The sequence below is a fragment of the Trichomonas vaginalis genome (genome assembly GCF_026262505.1).
Source record: "Trichomonas vaginalis G3 chromosome Unknown ctg_154, whole genome shotgun sequence".
Classification (NCBI taxonomy): Eukaryota; Parabasalia; order Trichomonadida; family Trichomonadidae; genus Trichomonas; species Trichomonas vaginalis.
In genome coordinates, this window is record NW_026529241.1 from 1 (window position 1) to 23346 (window position 23346).

At 34.3% G+C, this 23346-nt stretch overlaps 5 protein-coding genes and 7 pseudogenes across 12 annotated transcripts, besides 2 other annotated features; 3 read left to right on the top strand and 9 right to left on the bottom strand.

Moving 5' to 3' along the window:
* Nucleotides 1-23051: a mobile genetic element.
* TVAGG3_1081010 lies at nucleotides 564-1183 on the bottom strand (annotated as a pseudogene). Its single transcript has one exon. A coding segment is annotated over exon 1 (620 nt).
* TVAGG3_1081020 (phage tail repeat-like family) lies at nucleotides 3196-3780 on the bottom strand (the record flags this gene model as incomplete). The annotated part of the gene is made up of 1 exon (XM_051256684.1): nucleotides 3196-3780. The coding sequence occupies one exon, from the start codon at nucleotides 3778-3780 to the stop codon at nucleotides 3196-3198; it is 585 nt and encodes a 194-aa protein (XP_051076095.1).
* TVAGG3_1081030 (uncharacterized protein) lies at nucleotides 3800-3952 on the bottom strand (the record flags this gene model as incomplete). Its single annotated transcript, XM_051256685.1, has 1 exon — nucleotides 3800-3952. One exon carries the CDS (start codon nucleotides 3950-3952, stop codon nucleotides 3800-3802), a length of 153 nt encoding a protein of 50 aa, XP_051076096.1.
* Nucleotides 3972-4373, bottom strand: TVAGG3_1081040 (uncharacterized protein; the record flags this gene model as incomplete). Its single annotated transcript, XM_051256686.1, has 1 exon — nucleotides 3972-4373. One exon carries the CDS (start codon nucleotides 4371-4373, stop codon nucleotides 3972-3974), a length of 402 nt encoding a protein of 133 aa, XP_051076097.1.
* TVAGG3_1081050 lies at nucleotides 4484-5120 on the top strand (annotated as a pseudogene). The gene has a single exon. A coding segment is annotated over exon 1 (637 nt).
* Nucleotides 5601-6216, bottom strand: TVAGG3_1081060 (annotated as a pseudogene). Its single transcript has one exon. A coding segment is annotated over exon 1 (616 nt).
* TVAGG3_1081070 (uncharacterized protein) lies at nucleotides 8282-8644 on the bottom strand (the record flags this gene model as incomplete). Its single annotated transcript, XM_051256687.1, has 1 exon — nucleotides 8282-8644. The coding sequence occupies one exon, from the start codon at nucleotides 8642-8644 to the stop codon at nucleotides 8282-8284; it is 363 nt and encodes a 120-aa protein (XP_051076098.1).
* Nucleotides 10735-22990: a mobile genetic element.
* On the bottom strand, nucleotides 10842-11723 carry TVAGG3_1081090 (uncharacterized protein; the record flags this gene model as incomplete). The annotated part of the gene is made up of 1 exon (XM_001279852.2): nucleotides 10842-11723. The coding sequence occupies one exon, from the start codon at nucleotides 11721-11723 to the stop codon at nucleotides 10842-10844; it is 882 nt and encodes a 293-aa protein (XP_001279853.2).
* Nucleotides 12196-12457, top strand: TVAGG3_1081100 (annotated as a pseudogene). The gene has a single exon. A coding segment is annotated over exon 1 (262 nt).
* On the top strand, nucleotides 13599-14030 carry TVAGG3_1081110 (annotated as a pseudogene). Its single transcript has one exon. A coding segment is annotated over exon 1 (432 nt).
* TVAGG3_1081120 lies at nucleotides 20816-21103 on the bottom strand (annotated as a pseudogene). Its single transcript has one exon. A coding segment is annotated over exon 1 (288 nt).
* Nucleotides 22211-22795, bottom strand: TVAGG3_1081130 (annotated as a pseudogene). The gene has a single exon. A coding segment is annotated over exon 1 (585 nt).
* Nucleotides 23052-23346: the final 295 nt, after the last annotated feature.

Genomic DNA, 23346 nt, shown 5'->3' on the forward strand with positions numbered 1-23346 from the left:
TTTGTTTCATCCTGTGCGGTGCAATCTAAATTATTTGTTAAAAGTTCTTGCTTTATCTTCTGGATTGTTGTTTCGAAAGTATATGAAGAAGGAATGAAGCTTTTCATCTCTACTAACATAGATGTTGGATTCATGACTAAAGAGTTTGGTGCTGTTGTTGCTAACATGTTCTTACAATAAAAATAAAAAATATTTTTTTTAAAAACTAACTTTATTTTTTATGTTTTTTGTGAAAGTGTCAAAACTCATGAATTTCATGAGTTTTCTACGATGTTAGAAAACGTGTTAGAAAACGTGTTAGATCTAACATTCTAACATAAACATTATTTTTGGGTCTTTTACGCTCATTACGAAGAAGAAGTCTTAACAAAACATTTACGATGAAGAAGTTTCGACAAAACATTTACGATGAAATTCATGAAAATTCATGAAAATTCAAGAGGTTAGAAAAGAGGTTAGAAAAGAGGTTAGATCTAACATTCTAACATAAACATTATTTTTGCCGAAAAAAATGGTTCATTTACTCACAATATTTTTGTACAAAACGACCCCAAACTTTTAACTTCTTTTCTGCAGCTTCTAATGCTATCTTAGCGAGTTCATATTCTCTAAATTCTCTCTTTAAATCTTCTTGTTCCCATTGGTCTAGTTCGTATGGCGAGTCTCTATAACTAGAACATATCTCACGTTCATGTTCTATTTGTTTTTCATGCATTTTTCTAACTTCTTCTTCGAACAAAGGTTTAGCATTCTCTACTGTATCTTCAAGTTCTTCTTCATCTAATTTCTCATGAACTTTCTTGTCTATGGAGTCCAGAATTTTTCCAACTGCTATACAATATTTTGGAGAAGCCCACATTGCTATATAGTTTACAAGTCTTGGGTCTACATACGTTCCTCTAACCTGTTTGATTTCATCAGGAATTCCTGCATGAACTGTGTATAAAAAGCAACCCGCGGAATTCCGCGGGTTGGTATATTCTTCACAAAATGCCTCAAAATACTCTTCCCAGGACTTATTTTCCAACAACCTTCTAAAGTCTTTCCTAAACTGCTGACACATATTTGTTGCATTTATATAACCATCCTTGTCTCTACGTAAGACTTCAATACCGTTATAAGTGCCTTTTGTGAATGTTTCGCCATTAGATTTGTTCGTGAACGTTTTTGCTTCGACTGTCATACTGTTCTTACAATAAAAATAAAAAATATTTTTTGGTGGGACGTCGGACATTCGTTTGTGGCTTAACCGTCGGACCACAACGATAAAAATCTCGACAAAACATATACGATAAAAATCTCGACAAAACATATACGATGAAGTCTCAACAAAACATTTACGATGAAGTCTTAACAAAAAATATACGATGAAATCTATTTCCTGTGTTGTTGTCAAAATGTCATGTTGTCACACTTTTTCAGAGAAGTTAAAATGACCGAGTGACCGAGTGACCTGGTCGCCTAAAATATATTTTTTTCTATCTTAAGGAAATTCATGAAAATTCAAGAGGGTAGAAAAGAGGGTAGAAAAGAGGTTAGATATACCCATCTACCCTAAACATTATTTTTCAATACTTTTTCAGCACTTTTCCGTAGTTATATATGAAAGACAATTCGAGATAAAAGTCATAGTACAATGGAATAATATGTTGCACACCATTTGTTGTGAACCAAACTTGAAAGTCAGAGAAACTGTTACTAGGTGGTTCGTAGAATTTAGAAGCAAAGTCATAAAAGTCCTTACCGATACATAGAAAACTATTGTTGCTTGAACTGAAACTTGCATGACACATAACATTTTGAGGGTCGAACACGTTTCTATAAACTGTCAAATCTGTTGGTGGATGTATAAATTTAAAAGGACCGTCAGGTGGTAATGGTTCGTTCTGGTTTAGCAACCGAAGAAATTGTGCCCAAGAACGTTTGTCTACTTGCCAAAATAAAAACTGTGTATCTCTTGGAGGGTTAATTTCAATCTTTTGAAATGAAACTGTGGAGTTCATCTTGTCATATTCTAGTTTCAGATAGTACGTTCCGTTTAGTAAAGAGTCGTATTTTTCTTGAAATTCCCAATAGTATTTGTTTATTTGAGTTTGAAAGTCATTTAGAGTCTTCTCAAGACTTTCGTCTGAACGAACTGTAAAGATTCTCATTTCGTCAAATTTGTCTATTAGACCATCATCACCTTTATACTGACCATGAAAATCTACTGCGAACATAAATGCGTTAGTTCTATTTGAAAACAAAACTCTTCTAAATCCTATTGCCTTTGCATCTGAAGGACTTTGAAGCCAACGAATTGGATAATCAAACCTGTAAGCACCGGATGAAATTTCTTCATCTGATACAGTCCTACCGGCATTTGTAAAGATATAGTCTAACGGTTTTGTATCTGCTACTTTTGTTCTTTGTTTTTCAACCTGAAACATTTAATATATGTAAAAATATACTGTTTTAAAATAGTATGCCATATAGCTTCTTGAATTTGTTAAGATATAGTCTAACGTTTTTTCCATCTGTATCTCTAGCGTTTACATAAGCATAGCCTTCCTTAGTAAAATATACTTGTAATTTTCTATAGTTTACGCCGGTATAAAGGTAGAAAGAGTCCTGTTCTTCGCTATAGTAGTAAAACTCAAACGTATGCTCGCCATAGTCTGTAATTTCAATTGCTTCATCTTCTAGTTCGTCGACAAATTCGAATACAATATCTCGAAATTTGCCTTTGTTCTTATTGTTTTCAGAACAAGTAACCCAGCGTAAGTTTTCAAGTCTATTGTCGTTTCTTATACGGTTTATATGGTCTACAAAAGGTAGATTGTTAGGGTTCGGTATAAAATGAGTTGCAATGACAATATGTTTAAAATAGCGTTTCCCACTCATACTCATCCTAGCATATCCGTTATTTTGCTCCCATTCGCTTAAAACTCTTTTTGTCTTTTTGTTTCTGACTTCAAAAGGCTCAGAACAGTGAATTTCATATTTCTCATCTAACAAACAAGTTTCCCAACGGTCTTCTTCAACAAACTCAACGTACATTTCAAATAAAATAAAAAAATGTTTTTTTAAAAATATTTTGTTTTAAATGGTATGCCATTTCATATTTCTCATCTAACAAACAAGTTGTCTGACGGTCGTCTCCAACAAAACTCAGCGTACATTTCAAATAAAAATAAAAAAATATGTTTTTTTTCTTTACTTTACATAACCGCCTGCTGCCATAAGTCTTTGACGCCAACCCATACCAGCTAATGAAGGTTGACTTGGTTTAGTCTGGAGACTAAACTTTGGTTTTGGTTTATCTTCAGTTTTTGGCTCACCTTCTTCTATTGGTTTTTCGTCACTTTTCGGTTCCTCTGACTTTACCTCACTTGCAGGTATGGTTGTGTCGTCAACATCTTCATAAATATCATATGCCATTTGTTTTTGTTTTCCTTTCAACTTTTTGTGTTTGTTGTAAAGTTTAGAATATTTCGACTCTAAGTCAATGAGATGTTCTATAATGAACTGTTGGTCAGTGAAGTAAACTTTTCCATCTGTTGTCTCGAAAGCTCCTTCAGACTTCAATATTTTATTTGTGAGAGTCTGTTTCTTTTTTGAGATACTAGCCGTTCCATTTCTATGAAAAGTGACTTTATAGTTAGGGTTTGTATTTCCAGACCTTGCACCTTCTATTATTGAATTTTTCTCTTCATCTGTAAGTTCTTTGACAGGTTTTGACAATGGTTCTGAACTTTTTGTTTGTGGTGTCAAATCTACGGTTTCAACTTCTTCGGTCATTTCATCTCAGTAAAAAATTTTAGTTTGGTTTGTTTTCAACTGGTTGTTGTTGTTTTTTAAGTCGGTCTAAAACTTCCTGAGGTATAGGAAGAACTTGACAAACACGTTGTGTAACTGCTGGAAGCCGACAAATCCATCTTGAACCCATTTGTCTCAATGCTGTATTGTTCATTTCATCTCAGTAAAAAATTTTACATTCCCCACGTTTGAGGCGGTTGAGGTTGGTTATTGTTTACCCATTGTTGTGCATGGTTATATCCTCTGTTAAAGAATCTTTCACCTTGGTCCATATAGTGTCCTGCTTGGTTATAGTAGTCATTTGCTTTGTTATAATAGTTTCCTGCTTGTCTTCCTACATTGTCCATCCATCCTTGAACTTTTCCTCTTGTTTCAGGATTTGGAATAAGATTTGTTGCATCTCGTGCTACATCCCAACCTTTCTGTACAGTTTGTATAATAGGTTGTGCTTTCTCTTTAAGTATACCTAATGTACTCAAAATCTTCCTTCCAACTCCAAATACACCTCTGGCTATTGTTCCCACTGCGGGTAAAAATCTGGATGCAACTCCTGCTAACGCGCCAAATAAACCCATTTCTTATGGGTTAAAAAATGACGAATCCAAACAAGGACCCCTATGTTTCTAAGGCAACAAAGAAAGCACTCATGGTAAAAATCTTTAGTTCAACACCGAATGCTTGGTTTATGGATATCTTGGAAAACATTCCGAGAGTTAGAACAGATGGACCACCATACTGGCTAATATTTGTTGGTCAAAACACAAGATACTGTGAAGCCATACCATTACAGTCCAAAAATATTTTAGATATCTTAGCAGCTTTGACAATATTCGTTGACAAATACCATCCAACAAAACTGACATCTGACTGTGAAAGTTCTTTCAAATCAGATGATGTAAAAAACTATCTGCGTTCAAAAAATGTAAACCAATATTTCATTGTCGACCAAAACCATTCTGCTCTTGGTGTCATTGACAGTTGTATAAAAATATTAAGAGACTTAAACCAACCACAAGGTGGTGAAGCAAATGAAATGTCATATGACGACAAGTATAGACACTTCTCCATGGCAAAGATGAGACAAGTTTTAAATATTTACAATAGCCGTAAACAAAAAGGTTTGGGAAACCACTCCCCCGAAGAAATGAAAAACAACCCCGACTTAGAGAAAGACTATATATTTAATAGTTTAGTCAAAAGAGACAAACAAGAAAGAATGCCAGGCTTCAAACTTCGGAAGGGTGACAAAGTAAAAATAGAAATACCTAAACGTGACCCATATGAAAATACTATTGACTATGACAACAATGGGAACCCGACAGGTACTCACATTCGTGTTCGTAAAAATAGAAGAAAGTATACAAGAGAATATTATGAAGTTTTAGGCAAACATGGCAAAATGTACAGACTGCAAGCAGAAGATAAAACTACTATTGTCAGACCTCGTTTCAAACTTGTCAAAGTTCAAGGTGGTATACTTTCAAAGACAGTTCCTAACAAATATAAGACAACTCCTGACGAATATGCTAAAGAAGTTGAAAATGACGACTAAGCAATTCTATACCATGCGTAAACTGTCATGTAAGGTGGCATGTATTCTTTACTTTGTCCCGTTGTTTGCGTATATCCTGAAACGAAATGTGTATGGTTTCCTTCTCCCTGAGTGTCATCCCAGTAACAATTTATAGCAAACTTAACGTTGTCTTTAACATCATATCCTTGACCTTTTGTCATTCCTGACCAATCCCAATATCTATGCTTATGCCAACCTGCTTGAGATGTACTTAAATCTATGTAGTGACTGTGTGCAGGTAAATTTTCACCTGAAATCGTTTTACTTCCACCTGTTTCCTTTGAAGAGTTTGCACAATACAAAAACCTGTCGACTATTTGAGTCCATGCACCAACACCAAACATTACTTGAGGACCTCTTGCTTCCATAGATGTATAAATAGAACCTACTGGGTTCATTAAATCAAACATATGAGATATTATAGGATTGTCTCTTTTGAACTTAAAATATAGTGCAACTATTTCAGGTTTCCTCTGGTTTAAGTCAGAATATTTTTTATAATATAATCTTATGTTTTCAGGGTAGGTAAAATCTTGACTATAAGATTTATTTCTGTCATCTTCATAATAGTATACTATTCTCGTTTTTTCTATTGCATTATATCTTTTATATCTATAAAAATCTAAATATAATGTTAGCTTTTGTTCATCTACATGTGGTGTTCTGACGTCATCTCCATAGTCATAATAGTATGGTGCTGGAGCTGGGTCAGGCAATGTCATATCTGTCATTTCATAAACTCGGAAATATTTCTTTTGTTCGTCTCCATATAAGTTTAAGTAGCAGTTGTTGTCTAATGGAACTTTAACTTGTGTACCATCGTTCTTTTTATAGCTTACATACATTTCATTGTTATTTTTCGGAATGAGTTTATACCGTATACCATTTTTTAAGGAGTGTACAAACTGCCATCTAAAATATTTGTTTTCTTCATTGACAGAAAAGTCACCAACAATAGTTTCAATATTTTTTGTTCCAACTAAACTTTGGTATATTTCATTGACATATGTTTTATCTGCTTTTGTCTCTAATGTTTCTTGTAAGTTTGCAATATTTGCAATGGTATGTGTATGTCCAACGTCACTTTTACTGTTTAAGGTTTCTTGTAAGTTTGTAATATTTGCAATGGTATGTGTATGTCCAACGTCACTTTTACTGTTTAAGGTTTCTTGTAAGTTTGTAATATTTGCAATGGTATGTGTATGTCCAACGTCACTTTTACTGTTTAAGGTTTCTTGTAAGTTTGTAATATTTGCAATGGTATGTGTATGTCCAACGTCACTTTTACTGTTTAAGGTTTCTTGTAAGTTTGTAATATTTGCAATGGTATGTGTATGAGTCTTTTTAGAATATTCTTTGTCAGCTCTTGTCACTTCACTTGACATTTTATTGTCAACATATGTTTTGTCTGCTAGTTCAGGATGAGTATGTTCTTTTGTTGCATAAGCTTTGTCAGCTCTTTCTTCTTCTTTTGCTATTGCATCGTCTACATATGTTTTGTCTGCTTTGTTGTCAACATCTGCTTTCAAAAGAAGTTCATCTATAGGTTTCTCGTTTAAAGTTCTTTTTGTTGGATTTATACAAACAGTATGGTTCTTACTGTCTTGAAACAGAAACTCATCTGTCATTGGGTTTAATGTCAGTTTTAAGTTTCCTTCTTTCAATGACTCAGATATCTTAGAATAGTTTGAAAAGTTTGTTGTGTTCTTATTTAGAGCTTGCATAATGAGTTGTCGGTTGTGTTGTATTTCTCTCATAGACGCTGTTTCTTTCGACATTTTTATTCTAGATAAAATATGCTTCCAATAGAAAAAGAAAATTCAAGAGTTGCTACAACTAAACCATTAGATGAACTTTTTACTAATGTCGGTCAAAAGTTTGAGACAGAGACCGTAAAGCATGAAGGCTATCGTTTTGACTACCCATTGAGATGGCTAAGAGACCCATCCGTCACAAAAGCTATTGGCTTTCGTAGAATGAAGTTCATTTCAGAAGCCATACATGGTTTCCCATTTACGGTCGGTTTTGAAGTTCGATACTATAACAAAGAAAAACGTACGTATGAGAAATTTGAACAGGGAAAACTTTTACAAGTGAATTTGCTTGTAAACTTAGAAACAACTCTTCAAGCTTTTCAAGAAAAAATAAACGATATCTATCTCGAATATGCAAAACAGTACAACATTGACGAAGGAGAGTACCATCTCGATATTTTATATGACAGGAAAAATGCAACTGTTAAAATCAATAGAATAGAAGACCTTGGAGAAAACGTTTATATTTCTACAAAATATAACAACTTGGCATGGTATAGATTTTTGAGGATGTTAAATCAGCCTGCAGCATATCCAGTACACCCGAACTTTTATGAAGTCGAAAACCCTAATGGAACGTATGAAAATGTTTTCGACTCAGATGCTATTATCGTTCATGCTTCATTTTCTGGTGCACAAAACTCTTTTTTATGCTTGGCAAATGACTTTTACGAAAAACCTACAAAGTTATACGAACCACCAAGTGGAAGTATTTCAGACTTTCAAGTATGGTTTACTACAGATGGAAGAAAAAGAATAATTCCATTATACCATGCGTTTTACTTAGAACTTAGTTTCATATACAACTACTATCGAACGGTAAAAATATAATTTTTTAATACGGTTGAGGTGTTGGATTTGGTTGCCAACTTGACTGTGGTGCAGGTTCAGGCTGTTGTATAACAGGAGCTTGTTCTTCTGGTTCAGGGTCTTTAGGTATAATACCAACAAACTGACCTACCCTTTTACCAATATTTTTGACTCCGTTCCAAATTCCTTTTCCGACAGATTTTATTCCATTCCATATACCTCTTCCAACATTTCGAAAGAAGTTTCCTATTCTTCCAAAGAAACCCATTTTACTATATGTAAAAATCTAATGTCCACCTAGTCTCTTACGTTTCCTTCTGAGTTCCATAGCATTTTTTAACTGGAGCTCATACATTCTGTTTCTCCTCTGGTAGAAAACATATTCTGGGTCAACTCCTGTGTTCGCGTCATCTGCATAAAGTTGTTTATATCCCACTTCAGGGTTTGTATAAAACTCTTTCCATCTCATATTTGCATACCATGGTGGCAAACCTAACGCAGCGTCATTTGACATGGCAGTTTGCATTTGTACATCTGTTGGCACTTGACCATAGTTTGCCATTGCAGTTTGTATTCTAACTTCATTTGGAATATTCTCTGGGTTTGGTTGTCCAGGTTGCTGTGCATTCGCTAAGTTCTGTGCGTCCATTTAATATTAGATAAAAATATCTCTTACGAGTACATATGCTGAACATTTGCAGGCATTGGTTCATCTTCATATTCTCTGTACTTTTCTGCCACGTCAAATAAATAAATGACACAATGGAAAAAACCTAAAACAAGTAGTCCTATTTCAAACCACATTTACTTACTAGTAAAATTTCTTTGTTATGACACTTTCTCCGGTTTATAGGACCTCTCTCATATTCTATCTTGTCATATCTAAACTCATAGTCATGTATGTCCTCTAACCATCTCATAACGGTTTCCAAACCACTTTTATCGGATGTAAAGTAAAAGCATGGATGGTTATGTATAACGTCTAAAGTTTCTAAAGAGTCTCTCAAAGTCCAGTCTACTTGGTATTGAAAATCGCATGTGTTATAGAACGGCGGGTCCACTATAAAGAAAATATTTTCCTTGTCTTTATATTTTTCATACAACTCTGTCCAATGACATCTCACAAACTCTATACCCTCAATATATTTTTCTATGTCCTCTTTGAAAACATTTGTATAGTTAAGATATAAAACTTTTGACATAAGTGTTTCAATGTCATGAACTCTTATAGAACCACTATATAATAGTCTAGCAGATATACTATCCCAGTCTATATATTCTGCTTTTTTCAAAACTTCACCTACAATATATTTTTTATCTAATGGTATACGTTCCATCTTACCTATAGGTATCTTTTCTTTTAACTCTTTCAATATATTGTTTGTGTCTGGTATATGTTTGAGACGGTCCATATAGTTGTCGAAGTCATTGCATATAATCTTTGAGTCTGGGAATATTGTATGGCACAAATGGGATATATAGAAACTTCCACCGAACAAATCTACAAATGTTAGACCATTCGGTAGTTTCTTAAGTTCTCTCAATAGAATATCTTTACATCTACTCTTATTTCCAAAGAAGGGTAACGGTGGTTTTGTAAAATTCATTTTATATATATAATAAAAATGTTTTTACCTGAAAAGTGACAGAAAAGTGACAAAACATTTACGAAGAAGTCTTGACAAAACATTTACGATGAAATTCATGAGTTTTCTACGATGTTAGAAAACATGTTAGAAAACGTGTTAGATCTAACATGCTAACATAAACATTATTTTTGGTCATTTACGCTCATTACGAAGAAGTCTTGACAAAACATTTACGATGAAATCATGACAAAACATTTACGAAGAAGTCTTGACAAAACATTTACGAAGAAGTTTCGACAAAACATGAAAACATATATAATTTGTGAAAAGCTCCTGGAAGACCCGTATATAAGAACTTCATTTATGTGGGCTAGAAGGCACGAAGTGCCTGGAAGCCCACCCCAAGAAAAAAAAACTTCATTATATCAATCATCCTCAGGGCTAGAAGGCACGAAGTGCCTGGAAGCCCCACTACCTTTTTTTTTTTTTTTTTTTTTTTAAATATATTATCAAATGAGAGAAAATCACTCAACAAAAAAACAATTCTTTCAAAAAGTTTGACATTGATCTTTCTAATACATATTTTTGGAAAGGCGTAAGATACGCCAACTTAAATATATTATTAAATATGAGAAAATCGCTCAACAAAAAAACAATTCTTTCAAAAAGTCTAAAATTTATCTTTCTAATACATATTTTTGGAAGGGCGTAAGATACGCCAACTTAAATATATTATTAATTATGAGAAAATCGCTCAACAAAAAAACAATTCTTTCAAAAAGTTTGACATTGATCTTTCTAATACATATCCTATGGAAGGAGTTTACATTCACAAAATAAAAACCAGTTCAAAATCTTATTACTCCTTGAATTAAAATCATTTAATTTCAAATCCATTCCAAATCCTTAAATCTGTATTAAAATCATTTTGCCAACAACCAATACAATACAAATTACATTTCCATATATCTTCTTGTCCATTTTAATTTTTTATCTCATTTTATTTAATTTTATTTAAAGCATATAGACATCGAGATCCTTTACACATAGTTATATAAAAGTCAAATACATAATAAATTCTTAATTCTAGAGATATCTCAAAATCTCATTTTTTTAATTTAAAATACCTTTCATTTTTCACAGTACTATCAAAAAAAAAAAAAAAAAAAAAAAAAAGGTAGTGGGGCTTCCAGGGGCTGCGCCCCTTCTAGCCCCGAAGATGTTTAGTAAAAAATGAGGTTTTTATTCGGAAAATTGTTAGTCTTCTGGTGTGAATTCGGAGGACTCTTCTTGGATAGAGTCTTGTGTTTCCTCCTCCTCTTCTTCTTCCTCCATTGCTTCTGGGAAGAAGCCTTCTTCTGGGTCGAAAACATTATATAATGTGTAATTGAATGACACATTATATCTTTCTTTGAGTTCGCTCCTGACAAAGAACTTAGTTCCAGGAATACAGAAGACTTCTGTGCGTTGGAAAAGCTGATGTCCTGGAACAAATTTGGCAATTAGAGACTTCTTTTTTCCGAATTGTTCAGGAGTTTCCATGACGACAGTAACAACATCTCCATCTGCGAGGTCTTGTTGTTGTTCGGAAAGGTAAAGAGCAATGATATAAATGGTTGCTGCGTTGAATTCGAGAAAGTCGAATTCAAATTGTGTAGTCGTATAGCAGTCAAACCATTTTGTACAGTTGTCTCCGAACTCGTCAATGTATTCATCTTGGTCATATCCGTAACTAAAGACTTGGAATTCGGCAATTCTCTTGTCGAATGACCGTTGCATGTAACGAGGAAGATTTTGACGAACTTGGTATAAAGTTCTCAACATTATAAGCTTAGTAAATGTTGGAAAATACTGAACTAAGACATCGCTAAGCTCAATTGGACTTGGAATTGTCTTAGTAAGTTCAATTGAACTAGCAATTGCTTTGTTCAGAACTTCACAGAACTGAGTATTGTATATAGCGTCTGGTTGTGTGTTTTCTTCGGCGTCTTTGAGATATTTAGAGCAAATTTGTTGAAGAATTTCTCTTAATTCGCTGTTAGACTTTTTGGCGGTTATTCTAACAGCTGTGCCAGTTCTTGGAGGTTGTGGGGCTTTGGCTTTGGTTAGCGGTTGAGAATTGTTAATGTTGGCTTCCATTAGACAAAAATAAACTGTTTTTTTCGGACTACTCATAGAAAAGTTTAAAATAAACCGTTTTCGTCAACGGTAACCCCCTCTATTTTTTTATTTTATTTAATAGTTACCGTTGGCAAACCGTTCCATCTCAAATATTGAATGAACTATAAACGTTTTTTGTTTTCTATATATACTTTTTTGTCCAACGGTAAAACTTTTTACACAACGGTTTTTGAGAGTCGTAGCCGTTGACTTTTTTGTAGAGCACTCAAAATAGTACAGCTTTGTCCGGACAAGTAAGGGTCTATCGTCGCTACAGGAAAAGTTACAGGCGTTCCAAGGAAGTATACTTTGAGAAGACTTTCCCCCTTATAGAATGAGATAGGACGGTTATTTTACAAAACTGACAACACTTTGACCGAGTAGTTTTTTGTGCTGAACAAAAAGTGTCATATAAACATCTGTCAAAAACCGCTTTTTAACTTCACTTAAAATGCCACGTAAGCTACGTAAGAATATACGTAAGAGGAAGAGAGCATTGAAACATCCAATAGTAAAACTGACACCACAACAACAGTTGCAACAACAAATGCTGAATGACCCCACTATGTTGCAACAAATGTCAAGCAATCCTATGCTTTTAAACCGAGTTGTTGGTGCACAGAGTGGAGGTTTAAGAGCGGCACTTTTAGCGAAAATGGCAGGCTATGGTGGAGCTGCAGACGGAACAGCCTATAACCCTCAAAGTCAAATGAATTTGAGTTCACTCAAAAATCAAATAACAGATGTCAAAAAGTCAAACATAGACATACAGAAGCAAATAAGTGAAAACGAAAAGAAACTAGAATATGACAGACACACAAAGAAACTCAATGAGTTAAACGTAGAGAAAAAGAAGAAAGAAGAACAACTGAAAGAACTAAGTACAGAGGAATATGCGAAAAAAGTGTCAGAAAAAGCAGCAGAAGTAGCAAAAATGGAACAAGATGTTGTAAATTTGAAAAAACCATACTACTCAATATAAAGTACTGAAAGATGAAGAGATAAAACAAAAAGCCCTGAAGACATATATGGATAGCGATGAGTATAAAAAAGAAGTTGAAGCAAATGTAAAGGCAGAAAAACTTTTACAGTTGCAAAACCAAACCGTACAGTATGAAAACTTAGCACAAGAAAGTAAAAATAACGACGCAGCCATGCAAAAGGCAATGAAACGCAGAATATATAAAAGCTAATAATGACTGGTTAGATGCCCAAGCCAACGCTAAAGCAGCCCAACTTATAGGGTCAATAAGGACAAAAATACAAGCGGATGAAGACAGTTCAAATGAAGCTTTAACAAATGCTGACTTTAAGAACGCCTTCGAAGCTCTTCATAGTAAGGTGAAACAAGTGAACGACTTCTCATCTGGAAAGAAACTGAAGTCTGAAGGTTTCGACAACGAGTTAAGAGAAGTAGCAACAAAATATGACGAAAATAACAGATGCAGCAACGAGACAGGCAGTTCAAAGTGCCTATGACGCCGTTAGAGCAACTGTTGTGAAAAGTCAAGAAAAAGAGTTACAACAGACCAAAACAGACCTAGTAAATGCTTTCTTAAAAACGAAAAGTCAGGTAGGACATTACGCTGCAGATGGAACATATGTGCCAGCTGGTGGAACTTATATACCACCAACCCTCCAAGAGAAGCACCTGCACCAGGACTACCTAGAACATTTACATCGTCACATGGACACAGACACAGGCATGCACAACAACCACCTCCACAACCAGCACAACAACCAACACAACAACCAGCACAGCAACCAACAGTTCAAAACCCTGCACAACAACAACCACAAACAGAGCAAGGACATAAAAGAAGTAGAGAACAAGGAAACCAAGAATTCTTAAAAATGCTTAAAGAAGAGTGTGGTTTCCCAGATACTGTTGACTTTAGTGACAGATATAAAGAAGCTATTGGAAAGTTCAAGGATGGAAATACTGACCCGAACCTATTTAGCTTTATGGCTCAGCACCAAAACGGATATAATCTCAAACCTGGAAAATACAAGCTCGCTAAGGGATATGATTTAATAGCATATCATCCAAATGACATGGATGAATTTACTCCGAGATATTTGATGTCAGAGCTAAATGACAATTCAACTTTCGTCATGAAACGCGTAAAAAATAGAGACGGAACGAAAGAACAAAAGCTTATGAATGCGGATGACGTAGATAGGGAAATTGTTGAAAACGGTCTCGGAATATATGAAATGCCAGCAGATGAGGTACAAGAAACTCCACAGGAAGAAGTTCAGATACAACCAGACATGGAAGAAATAGTTCAGCAACAACAGCTAGAAGAGCCTGAAGGAAACGAACAAGTCCTTCCTTTGGAAACTAACTTCACAGAACTAGATGAAGATTTGGAACAGCCGAAAAATCTTGACCCTCAACAAGAGTATGCGGAGAATATGGAATATTTCCAAGAGTCTAAAAAAAATTCGGCTGACATAGTAGAAGAATATCGAAAAATGTTTGCCGACATACAAAAGACTCCAACATCAGATGAAAATATCCAGCATAGAATGGAAGAACTGAAAAAAAATGTACACAAATACAACAACCCTTTTTACTTACGAGCATTTAACGTTCAATCTTTGGATGAACTCGGTGAAAATAAAAGGTTAAATTTCAAGAAAAATATAGAAATGAAACATTGTTTAAAGTTCATTCAGAACCTAACCAAGATGGAAACAAACCTACTTTTGTTTCTGCAGACGATGGAACTACAATGAGATGGGGTCATAAAGCTAATCCGGATAGGTGGTTCATAAACTTACAACCACAATTCCAAGAAGTTGTAGACGCAATGGAAGTCAATGGTGAACCAGATATAGCTGGTATTTTAAGCGCGGCTTTAATGCCATTGAAAGATATGAAACATGCAGATATTTTGGACCAGTATGAAATGAACATGGCTGATGGAAATATAACACCTGACGTTCTAGAACATTTATCTCAAAGAACTACACAGAACCATAGAGATGGTATATTTGGTGAAGAGTTTAGAAAGACAGTTAGGGAGAGAGAAGGAAGAGAACCTATTGTACATGACCTTGCAAACGAAAGTTTACAAAATGTCATAAAAACTTACTTTGCAGACGATGAATCGAGAAGGGATGAATATTTAAGAAAACTCAAATGGACAGTACCAAATGAAATGTTAGTATTGAAAAACATGTTCCTTGACAAAATAAAACCAACTACAGAAATAAACGACGCAAGACTGAAAGATTGGGTAAAAGCTTTCCCATTCACAAAAGATATAGTTGGTAACATGGAAAGAAAACCAGAATGGCTACAAAAACATATATTTGGAAACGAGCTTATTCCATATGGACAGGCACTGTTTGAAGCGCTTGAACCGGAAACTCAGGAAAGAGTCATGCAAACAATACGCGAAGACTCAAATACAAACTATGACAAAATCTTTCTAGGATATAGGTTACCTGAGATGGGCGACCAGAGCCCAAAGGCAAAAAGGACATGGGAAATTTACAACATACTAGGTGAACATGAGGCAAAGATGCAACAACTTGAAGCAGAGGGCAATGAAGGAAAAAGAAGAGTTAAAAACTCAGTCAGGAAGAAAGTAAAGCTTGGTCGGAGTGGGTTCTATTATGACATATAAATCCAACTATTCTATATTTTTACTCATATGAAATGTACGCCGCCAGAATATAACGCCAACAGTTTTGGATGCTATGAATGGAAATGTTCCGAATGGTATAACGAATGCGACAATGCCATTAGAAGGTCAGAAATAGTTCCTGGAACTTACGAATATACAACTGCTGTTTCTTATGGAAACGTAGGTGAGTTTGGAGAAGGTTCTTCAACAACAGTAGATATTGCTTGCGACAGGTTTCATATAATTTCTATTGACAACTCTTTCTTATACGTGGAACAAGACATTGAAATAAAACCTTCTGCCAAGTTGTCTGACAAGAAAGGTTGCAATGAAATTTTCTATGTCGGATACCAATATGCCCAGAAGTTTTCATGGGATATAAGATATATTCTATCAGTTCAAACAGTAACATGGGCAAACTATGAATGGTTCGCTTTAAGAAACTCAGTACAACCACAAGCTAGAGAACAAACAGACCAGTATGCAACTATTGAGAAAATAAGAAGACTTGACCCTAACGTTTCCAGGAGTTTATGTTAACCTTTCTGGTTCAGATGGAAATGCTGTCACTAAAGTAAAACTGAAACTAGAGTTCCTTTGTCATCTTTCCTCATCTTCAGGTTTTTAAGATACTTGCCAAACTGGGCAGGAAAAATTTCTATTGAACTTACTCCAAGCAAAAAATAACTTAGTCATTGCACCAACGCAAGACCCATTCACTCTTACAGACGTAAAGGGAGCAAATCAAACGTCATTCGCCGAATTTTGCAAAGACAAAGTTGACTTAGACTTTGGTTTCTCAAACCTCAACACTGAAGTAAAGTATTATTTCAATGCTGCTGGAACTGCTTGGGACCCAGTTAGGTTTACATGCGAAAAATTTGAATGCAAGAGAATAGAAAGCAGACTTGCAGTCTATATGTTGGACCCAGATATTTCAAATGCTTTAGCTGCCAAATATATTGCAGTTCCACTTATGTTCCCTATACACCAAATATCTGTCAAAGACTTTGCAGGTGAAGTTGGAAACCAAAATCCAGGAACCGCAGGTGCAAGAACAGATATTGCTTTAACAACTGCAATGAAACATGCAGATACTATGTTTGTACTGTTCAGACGAACTATAAATGACTATTCTTGTTTCTACAACCCGGTATTAAATATCATATAAACATAGATGGCAATATTATCCAAGAGAAGAATATTCTACAGTTGAGGATATGAGGTCATACAACTTGACATTAGATCTATGAACTTTAACAACAACTTCACAACAACATTAACCCTGAAATGCAAAGTTCTATTATGCCATATGTGAAAGTATGGACTCATACAGGAAGTCAAAAAACTCAATATACAAATGGAGACCGTTCAAACTTTTGGCTTGGCATTCCATTTGCTGACTCAGAAGACTTTATGGGTGTATTTCAACTGTTGGTACTGTACAAATACAATATACTGGTGACAGAGACGGTCCATATGAACTGAGAGCAATGAAGTTTACAAAACCAATAGCACCTTTTCACGGAAGATGCTCTTTTGAAGATTCGTTCGATGAAACCTGCTGGGGCTCCTCAGATTGGCATAACGACAGCTTCCATCGAGCAGATTTTGGCAGCAGGTCAGTAAGTTGTTCTTGAACTGACTTCTCTCCGTCAAATATTGACAGTACGCCAGTTTTGACATAAAATTGTATTATAAACTTTCCTTAGAAATATCGGTCAGTTTTGTTGTTATATTTTTGTCTGCTTCAAGAACTTTCACCATTTCGGTTATACCAACTTTCTTTGCTTTATGAAAATATTTTGGTTCAGCAAGACTGCTATTCTATAACATTTACCATTGTTTGTATAAAGAACTATTCTGTCAATGTATTTGTATTGTTTGTGTGTGTAAACTTTGTTCTGCTTCAATTCGAAGAGATACTCGAATACGTCCATCTTTTTATTCTAAGTAAAATGTCATTTCCGAAAATAGAAGCGTAAGTGTTTCAAAAGGTTTAATGGCGGTGGCAGATGTGAAGTTAAATTCACCAACTCAAACAAACAGTCAAAGTGTTGTTGTCAATGTCAAAGACAGAGATGTTGAAGTGGGGAAACCATACGAGGACGAAGATGGTATAACAATTGTTCCTGTAAAAAACAACCAACATATCCTGAAGTTGCAGAGACTTAAGTTCTGTTGCAGATATTCGAAACGACTACCAACAACTGAAAGACAAACTTCAAACTCAGGAGAAGATTTGTCAAGCTTTAGGTATAATGTTAAACTTGGTTGAGCACAACCCTGTAAAAGTGAACTCATATGTCATTGCACCTCATGAAGTTTTGAAAGAACTATTGAAACTTTTGACAGAGGCAGACGATATAAACATCAAAGAAATAGAACCCGACGTTAGTTGCTGTGGTGTTTCATATAATGTCATTGACAAGATATACGTTATGAAAGGAGGTGAAACGTTGAACTTAAAATATAGTTTCCCAGACGTCATAAAAATATTTGACGACCACAACATTTCATTAAAATTTATTTGCTAAGTAAAATGGCAGAAGACATAGTGGTTTATACTATTACGACTAAAAACCCTGAGTCATATAATTCTATAACAACAAACTTACAAAGTCCTCAAGGACGATATTGTAAACTAACTTTAAACACAATGACGACTAAAGCCTGTTTTGCTCTTTGACACCAGAAACTTTATTGTTGTGAATGGTAAAAAATACTCCTTTGAAGATACTTACTCAGATATACCACCAACAGGTTTTGTTGACTTATTTAATACTTTAAGGACGGATGTAACATGTGCTGCAACTAGAGCAGGTTTCATTATGTTTGGATGTCCGACTGAGTTTACTATAAACAATATGAGCTATAATACAAAACTTATTTCTGGTTTTTACTACCAACAGTTTCCTATAACAGGAAAAGGTGTCATACAAGGAATGTCTGTTCCATTGACTTTAAGTACACCAATCTTATATATTGTTTCAAACTTAGGTTCAAAGTGTTATTCGAATGTCGACAGAAACTATTATGACCAAAAGATACTTATGCGTATAAACAATACTTTTCTGCTGGTTTGCCTATTGTTCATTCGAATGCAGAATTTTCAACCTTAGTGAACTCAAACACTTTGGCAAGTATAACGTTGACATTAGTTGACGCAAACTTTGTTCCTGTAAAACTTTTATGTCCTATGTATTTGTCAATGACGGCAGAAAGTTTCGAATTGGAAGATGCAACTGGTGAAAGTATTGTACTACAAGAACAACTTCAACAACAAATAGCTCAAGAACAACAAATGCAACAAATGGAACAACAAAGTCAAGAATAAAAAAATAATATTTTTTTATTTTATAAAAATGTACAGAATAGATGTTTCAGATTTTTATGACTTCCAAGCATTCAGAAATATGTGTCCATTTAGAGACTATAACAAAGCAGTCGAGAATTTGAAACGTTTAGTCATTTATGTCGACTCTGCCCCAGAATGTTATGTCATGAAAGAATGGGATGTTGTCTTTAAACAAACCAAAGCAACCATAGTTTCAGAACAAGAATGTAGACAGAAACTTAAGAAAATAAAAGTCGTACAAGTTGGCATGAAGATGTTAGATGCTTGGGATATCTTATTGTCAAAGTTAGAAATTTTTCAGTTCGAGGTATAAAGTTCTATACACCTTCTCCAAACTTCTATTCTATCTTCACTGGATATAAATATGAACAAGTAGAATGGAAAGAAAATATTATAGAAGCTTGGTTAGACCATGTCAAAAGAAATTATATGCAATGGAAACGAAAGAGTCTATGAGTATATCTTATGTTGGTTTGCAAACATCTTACAACATCCAAGTGCTAAGAATGAAACTGCTCTCATTATAATTGGAAAACAAGGAACAGGTAAGAACACATTCTTTACAGATATTTTGTGCAAACTGTTAGAGGCTATTCGAACCCGAATATGACAAACTTAGAAAACATCTGTGGCAAGTTTAACTCCTCAATAGAGAATATGAAACTTATAGTTTGCAATGAACTTCAAAGTATAGATACAACAAAGGTTTTAAACTCGGATGCTTTGAAGAGTCTTATAACAGACAAAGTTGGAGTTGTTGAAAGAAAATATAAAGACCAAAGAGTTTGTGAAAATGTTGCAAATTTCATTATGGTTTCAAACAATGCTGTTCCGATGAAGTTAGAAAGTTCTGACAGAAGATATGTAGTTGTCAGAACGTCAGATTCTCATATGCAAGATACAGAATATTTTGACGACTTAGCAGAAACTTTGACATCTGACTTTTACAACCACTTGTTCTCATATTTCATGACATTAGATATTTCTAAGTTCAATCCAAGACAAATTCCATATACCGAAGAGAGACAAACATTGTTAGAAGCAAACAAGAGTGTATATGAACTGTTCGTAGATGAAACTGACTTTGTGTCATTAGATGAAAGGTCATTGTACGATTCGTATAAACAATATTGTCAAGAATATGTTATATGACAGCGTCTAAACGAACATTCTTGGCAAATGTCAAAAGTCTTTTAGATGTTCAGAACGGCGTATATACAAAGAAAAATTTTTCTGAGTAAATTTAAAAAAAATATTTTTTTATCCGATAGAAAAGATGACAGAAAAATTAACTTTTTACATAGCGCCAGACCCTTCTTGCCCACATCTTTTTAAGCCACAATATATAGACATAGAACTAAATAGAGAAAGCGAAATTCTACAAACAGAAGAAACATATAGAGACCTAGATAACGAAAATGGATATGCGCTATTTTGGTTAGGCTGTCCTTATGAAATGTATGAAAAAAAGGCTTTATATGAGAATATAGAAATATTGTCATGAAAACGATATAAGACCAAGCTCTAGAGAAAAATTCTATGCTGGTATAAACATCTTTTCAAAGTTCGGAATGGCAAATATATAAAGAAATAATTTTTCTGAGTAAATTTAAAAAAAAATCTTTTTTATCCGATAGAAAAGATGGCAAAATTCATCTCAGTAAACAAGTACATGTCAGGACTTAAAGAAGAACTAGACCCATTCACATATTTGAATGTTTACTTCTACCATTTTGAAAAGTCTACATTTGACAAAGTTTGGAACATCGAACCAGTTAAGTTTGCTATTGTGACTAAATGGTGCGAAATTTGAAGACTTAGACATAGAAGGTTTGTTAACAGTCAGAAAATTTTGACAGAAGGTTTCTCAAACCTTAAAGAAGGCAAAGCATACAAACTTGTTATACCTTATGAACCAAAGAAGACAGACGACTATGAATATTATGAGTCTAAGATAGTTGAAGTTCAAGGTAAATTAGGTAAAAAGATTTTAGAGTCTAAGCCAGTGTTTGCTCCTAAAGAGGAAGAGAACATTGACATTGACCCAGAAATGTTCTAAAAATAAAATTTTATTTTTACATGTCATATCTCACCTTCTCTGGAACTGGTTCAGGTTCTTTCTTCTCTTCTACTTTCTTTTCTTTCTTTTCTTTCTTTTCTTTCTTTTCTCTCTTCTTCTTCTTTTCTGGTGGAGTTATGTCAAATTTCTCAGAACCATATTTATGTAAAAGTTCTTTGTCCTTTAATAGCTCTTCTATTCTGTTTTCTATTTCATCTTCAAGAACAGCGCATGTGCCTTCTTTGCATTCTAAGAACTTTTGTTGGACTTCATCTTTCCAATCGGCGTCATCTCTGTCAACAAGTCTGTCATTGACAATTTTAAGACTGCTCTTTGTAATGTTTTATGGTTCTTGTCATATTCCCAGAAACAGAACTTTAGAACAAATTCACCTTTCTTGTTTACACTATGTAAGATTTTATGGTCGACAGATGTTTTGCTGTCGAAAAGTTTGTCTCGAATATAGATAGCGAAATCGCTAGACATTTTCAAAAGATAAAAATTTTAATTTTTCTAAAAATATGTTAGAAAAAAAGTTTGCTGACATTGACAAAAAATTTGAGAATGTTTTAAACAAGAACAAGAGGAAGTTAGAAAATGCTCAGATAAAACCCATACATGAAAAGTTCTTATTTGCTCAGAATGGTATAACAGGTCTAATCGCACCACCTGGGTCGGGTAAGACTTTCACTTATCTTAAAATGGCTGCACAACAACAAGAACTAGATGAGAAGAACCCATTTTATGGTTAGTTGTCATTTGTAGTACTTCTGGTCAATTCGATCAAACCGTCAATTCGTTCAAAGATATTATAAAGAAGTCTAAGTTAGTATGTATAAAGGATACTGAGTTGTTAGATTGGATAAAGAAGTACCAAAGAAGAGTTTTGAAGTACAATGCTATAAATGAGTATATAAATTCGAAGTTTAAAGACCCAAATGAGGAAATGCAGAGAATATTAGAGAAGAAACACTTCAGAAACAAACAGAAAGAGATAGAATACATTTCGAAGAAATTGCAATCTTACGATTGGAAGACATACCCTCATAGATGTCTTCTTATTTTAGATGACTTTGCTTCTCATCCTTTGTTAAAGAACAGAGAACAAGACATGTGTCGAATTCTTAAGAAGTCAGACACTTTAACATTTCAGTCGTAATATGTGTACAGACAGCCAAGAGTTTAAGTAAGGATGTTAAAAGAATACTTACTGACATTATACTTTTCCCCGGATTGTCCGAAGACGATTTCATGGAACTTATGAAAGAGTCCATGGCAGGTAAGTTTGACAGACATGAACTATGGGAGAAGTACAAAGTCATACAAGACCCTCATACTTCTTTCAGAATTCATATCTACGCAAACAAAGTTCAAATTGTAAAAAGTCAAGCTTGAAAAATAAAGAGTTCATTTACCCTACTTGTTTGAAGTTGTCAAAATACTCTGTTATTTTTTCCTTTAACAATGGCAAATCTTCTTTGAAGGTAAGTATTGTACAACCTTTCATATCATAGTGTGTTTGAGGTAACGTATCTTGAACTATTTGTTTCACATCTTCATTTGGGGTCATTGAAATCGGTAAGTTTTCGCGATAGAACCAATTTCTGTCAGATTTGTAAATCTTAGCAAGGTCGTAAAAGCTTTTGTTGTTTCTTCTGACTAAATGCAACATAACCATATCTTTATCTTCTTCATTTTCCATCTCTTCAGTATAAATCATATACTTATAGTTCTTTTCCTTTCCTTTTGGTACTGAACGCGGTATTCTTTTCTGAATGCTTTTGTCTTCTTTCATCATATCTTCTCTCTGCTTTGTACAAAGTTCGTCAAGAAGTTTACAAACATACCATGCATAGCGAGGCGAAGCCCACATTGCTATTGAACTAACTAGGAACTTATGAACATATATACCTTTTAGATGTGATGGTAAGTTTTGTCTGTCTTGGTACATTTTTTTAAGTTCTACATGTTCAAACTCACTGAGGAGTTCATGAGTGCTATTTAATTCAAACCAGTCTTTAGGAAGCTTAGTATCTGGAGCAAAACATGCTGTCAAAATACTTTGCATTTGGTACATATCGTCTTTGACTGAACGAATGAGACGGAGTTGTTTGTTAAACTGTATGTACTCGTATTCTTCATTTATAGCTTCATGGACTATAACTGTTGTTGTGTTCTCTGTTGTTGACATATCTGTCCTTACATACAAAATAAAAAAATAAATAAAAATAAAATTAGCGTTATTTTTTTTAAGTTTGGTCATCCTTCACTATATGACAAATATACTATATTTTACTTAAAAATATGCAAGCGGCTCATAGCTCAGTGGTATGGGCTACCTCGCTACAGGCGTCGAAGACCTCGGTTCAAATCCCGATTCGCGCAGGTTTTTTCCTTTTATGCAGTGAAATTTCATGTACATAGGTTACTTTGGTGTTAGACCCTAGTGAAGAAAATAGAACGATATAAGTTTACATTTGTAAGGTTGGACGATAAAATTTACTGACTGACGTCGGACATTGTCTTGAAAAAGTAAAAGACTTGTCT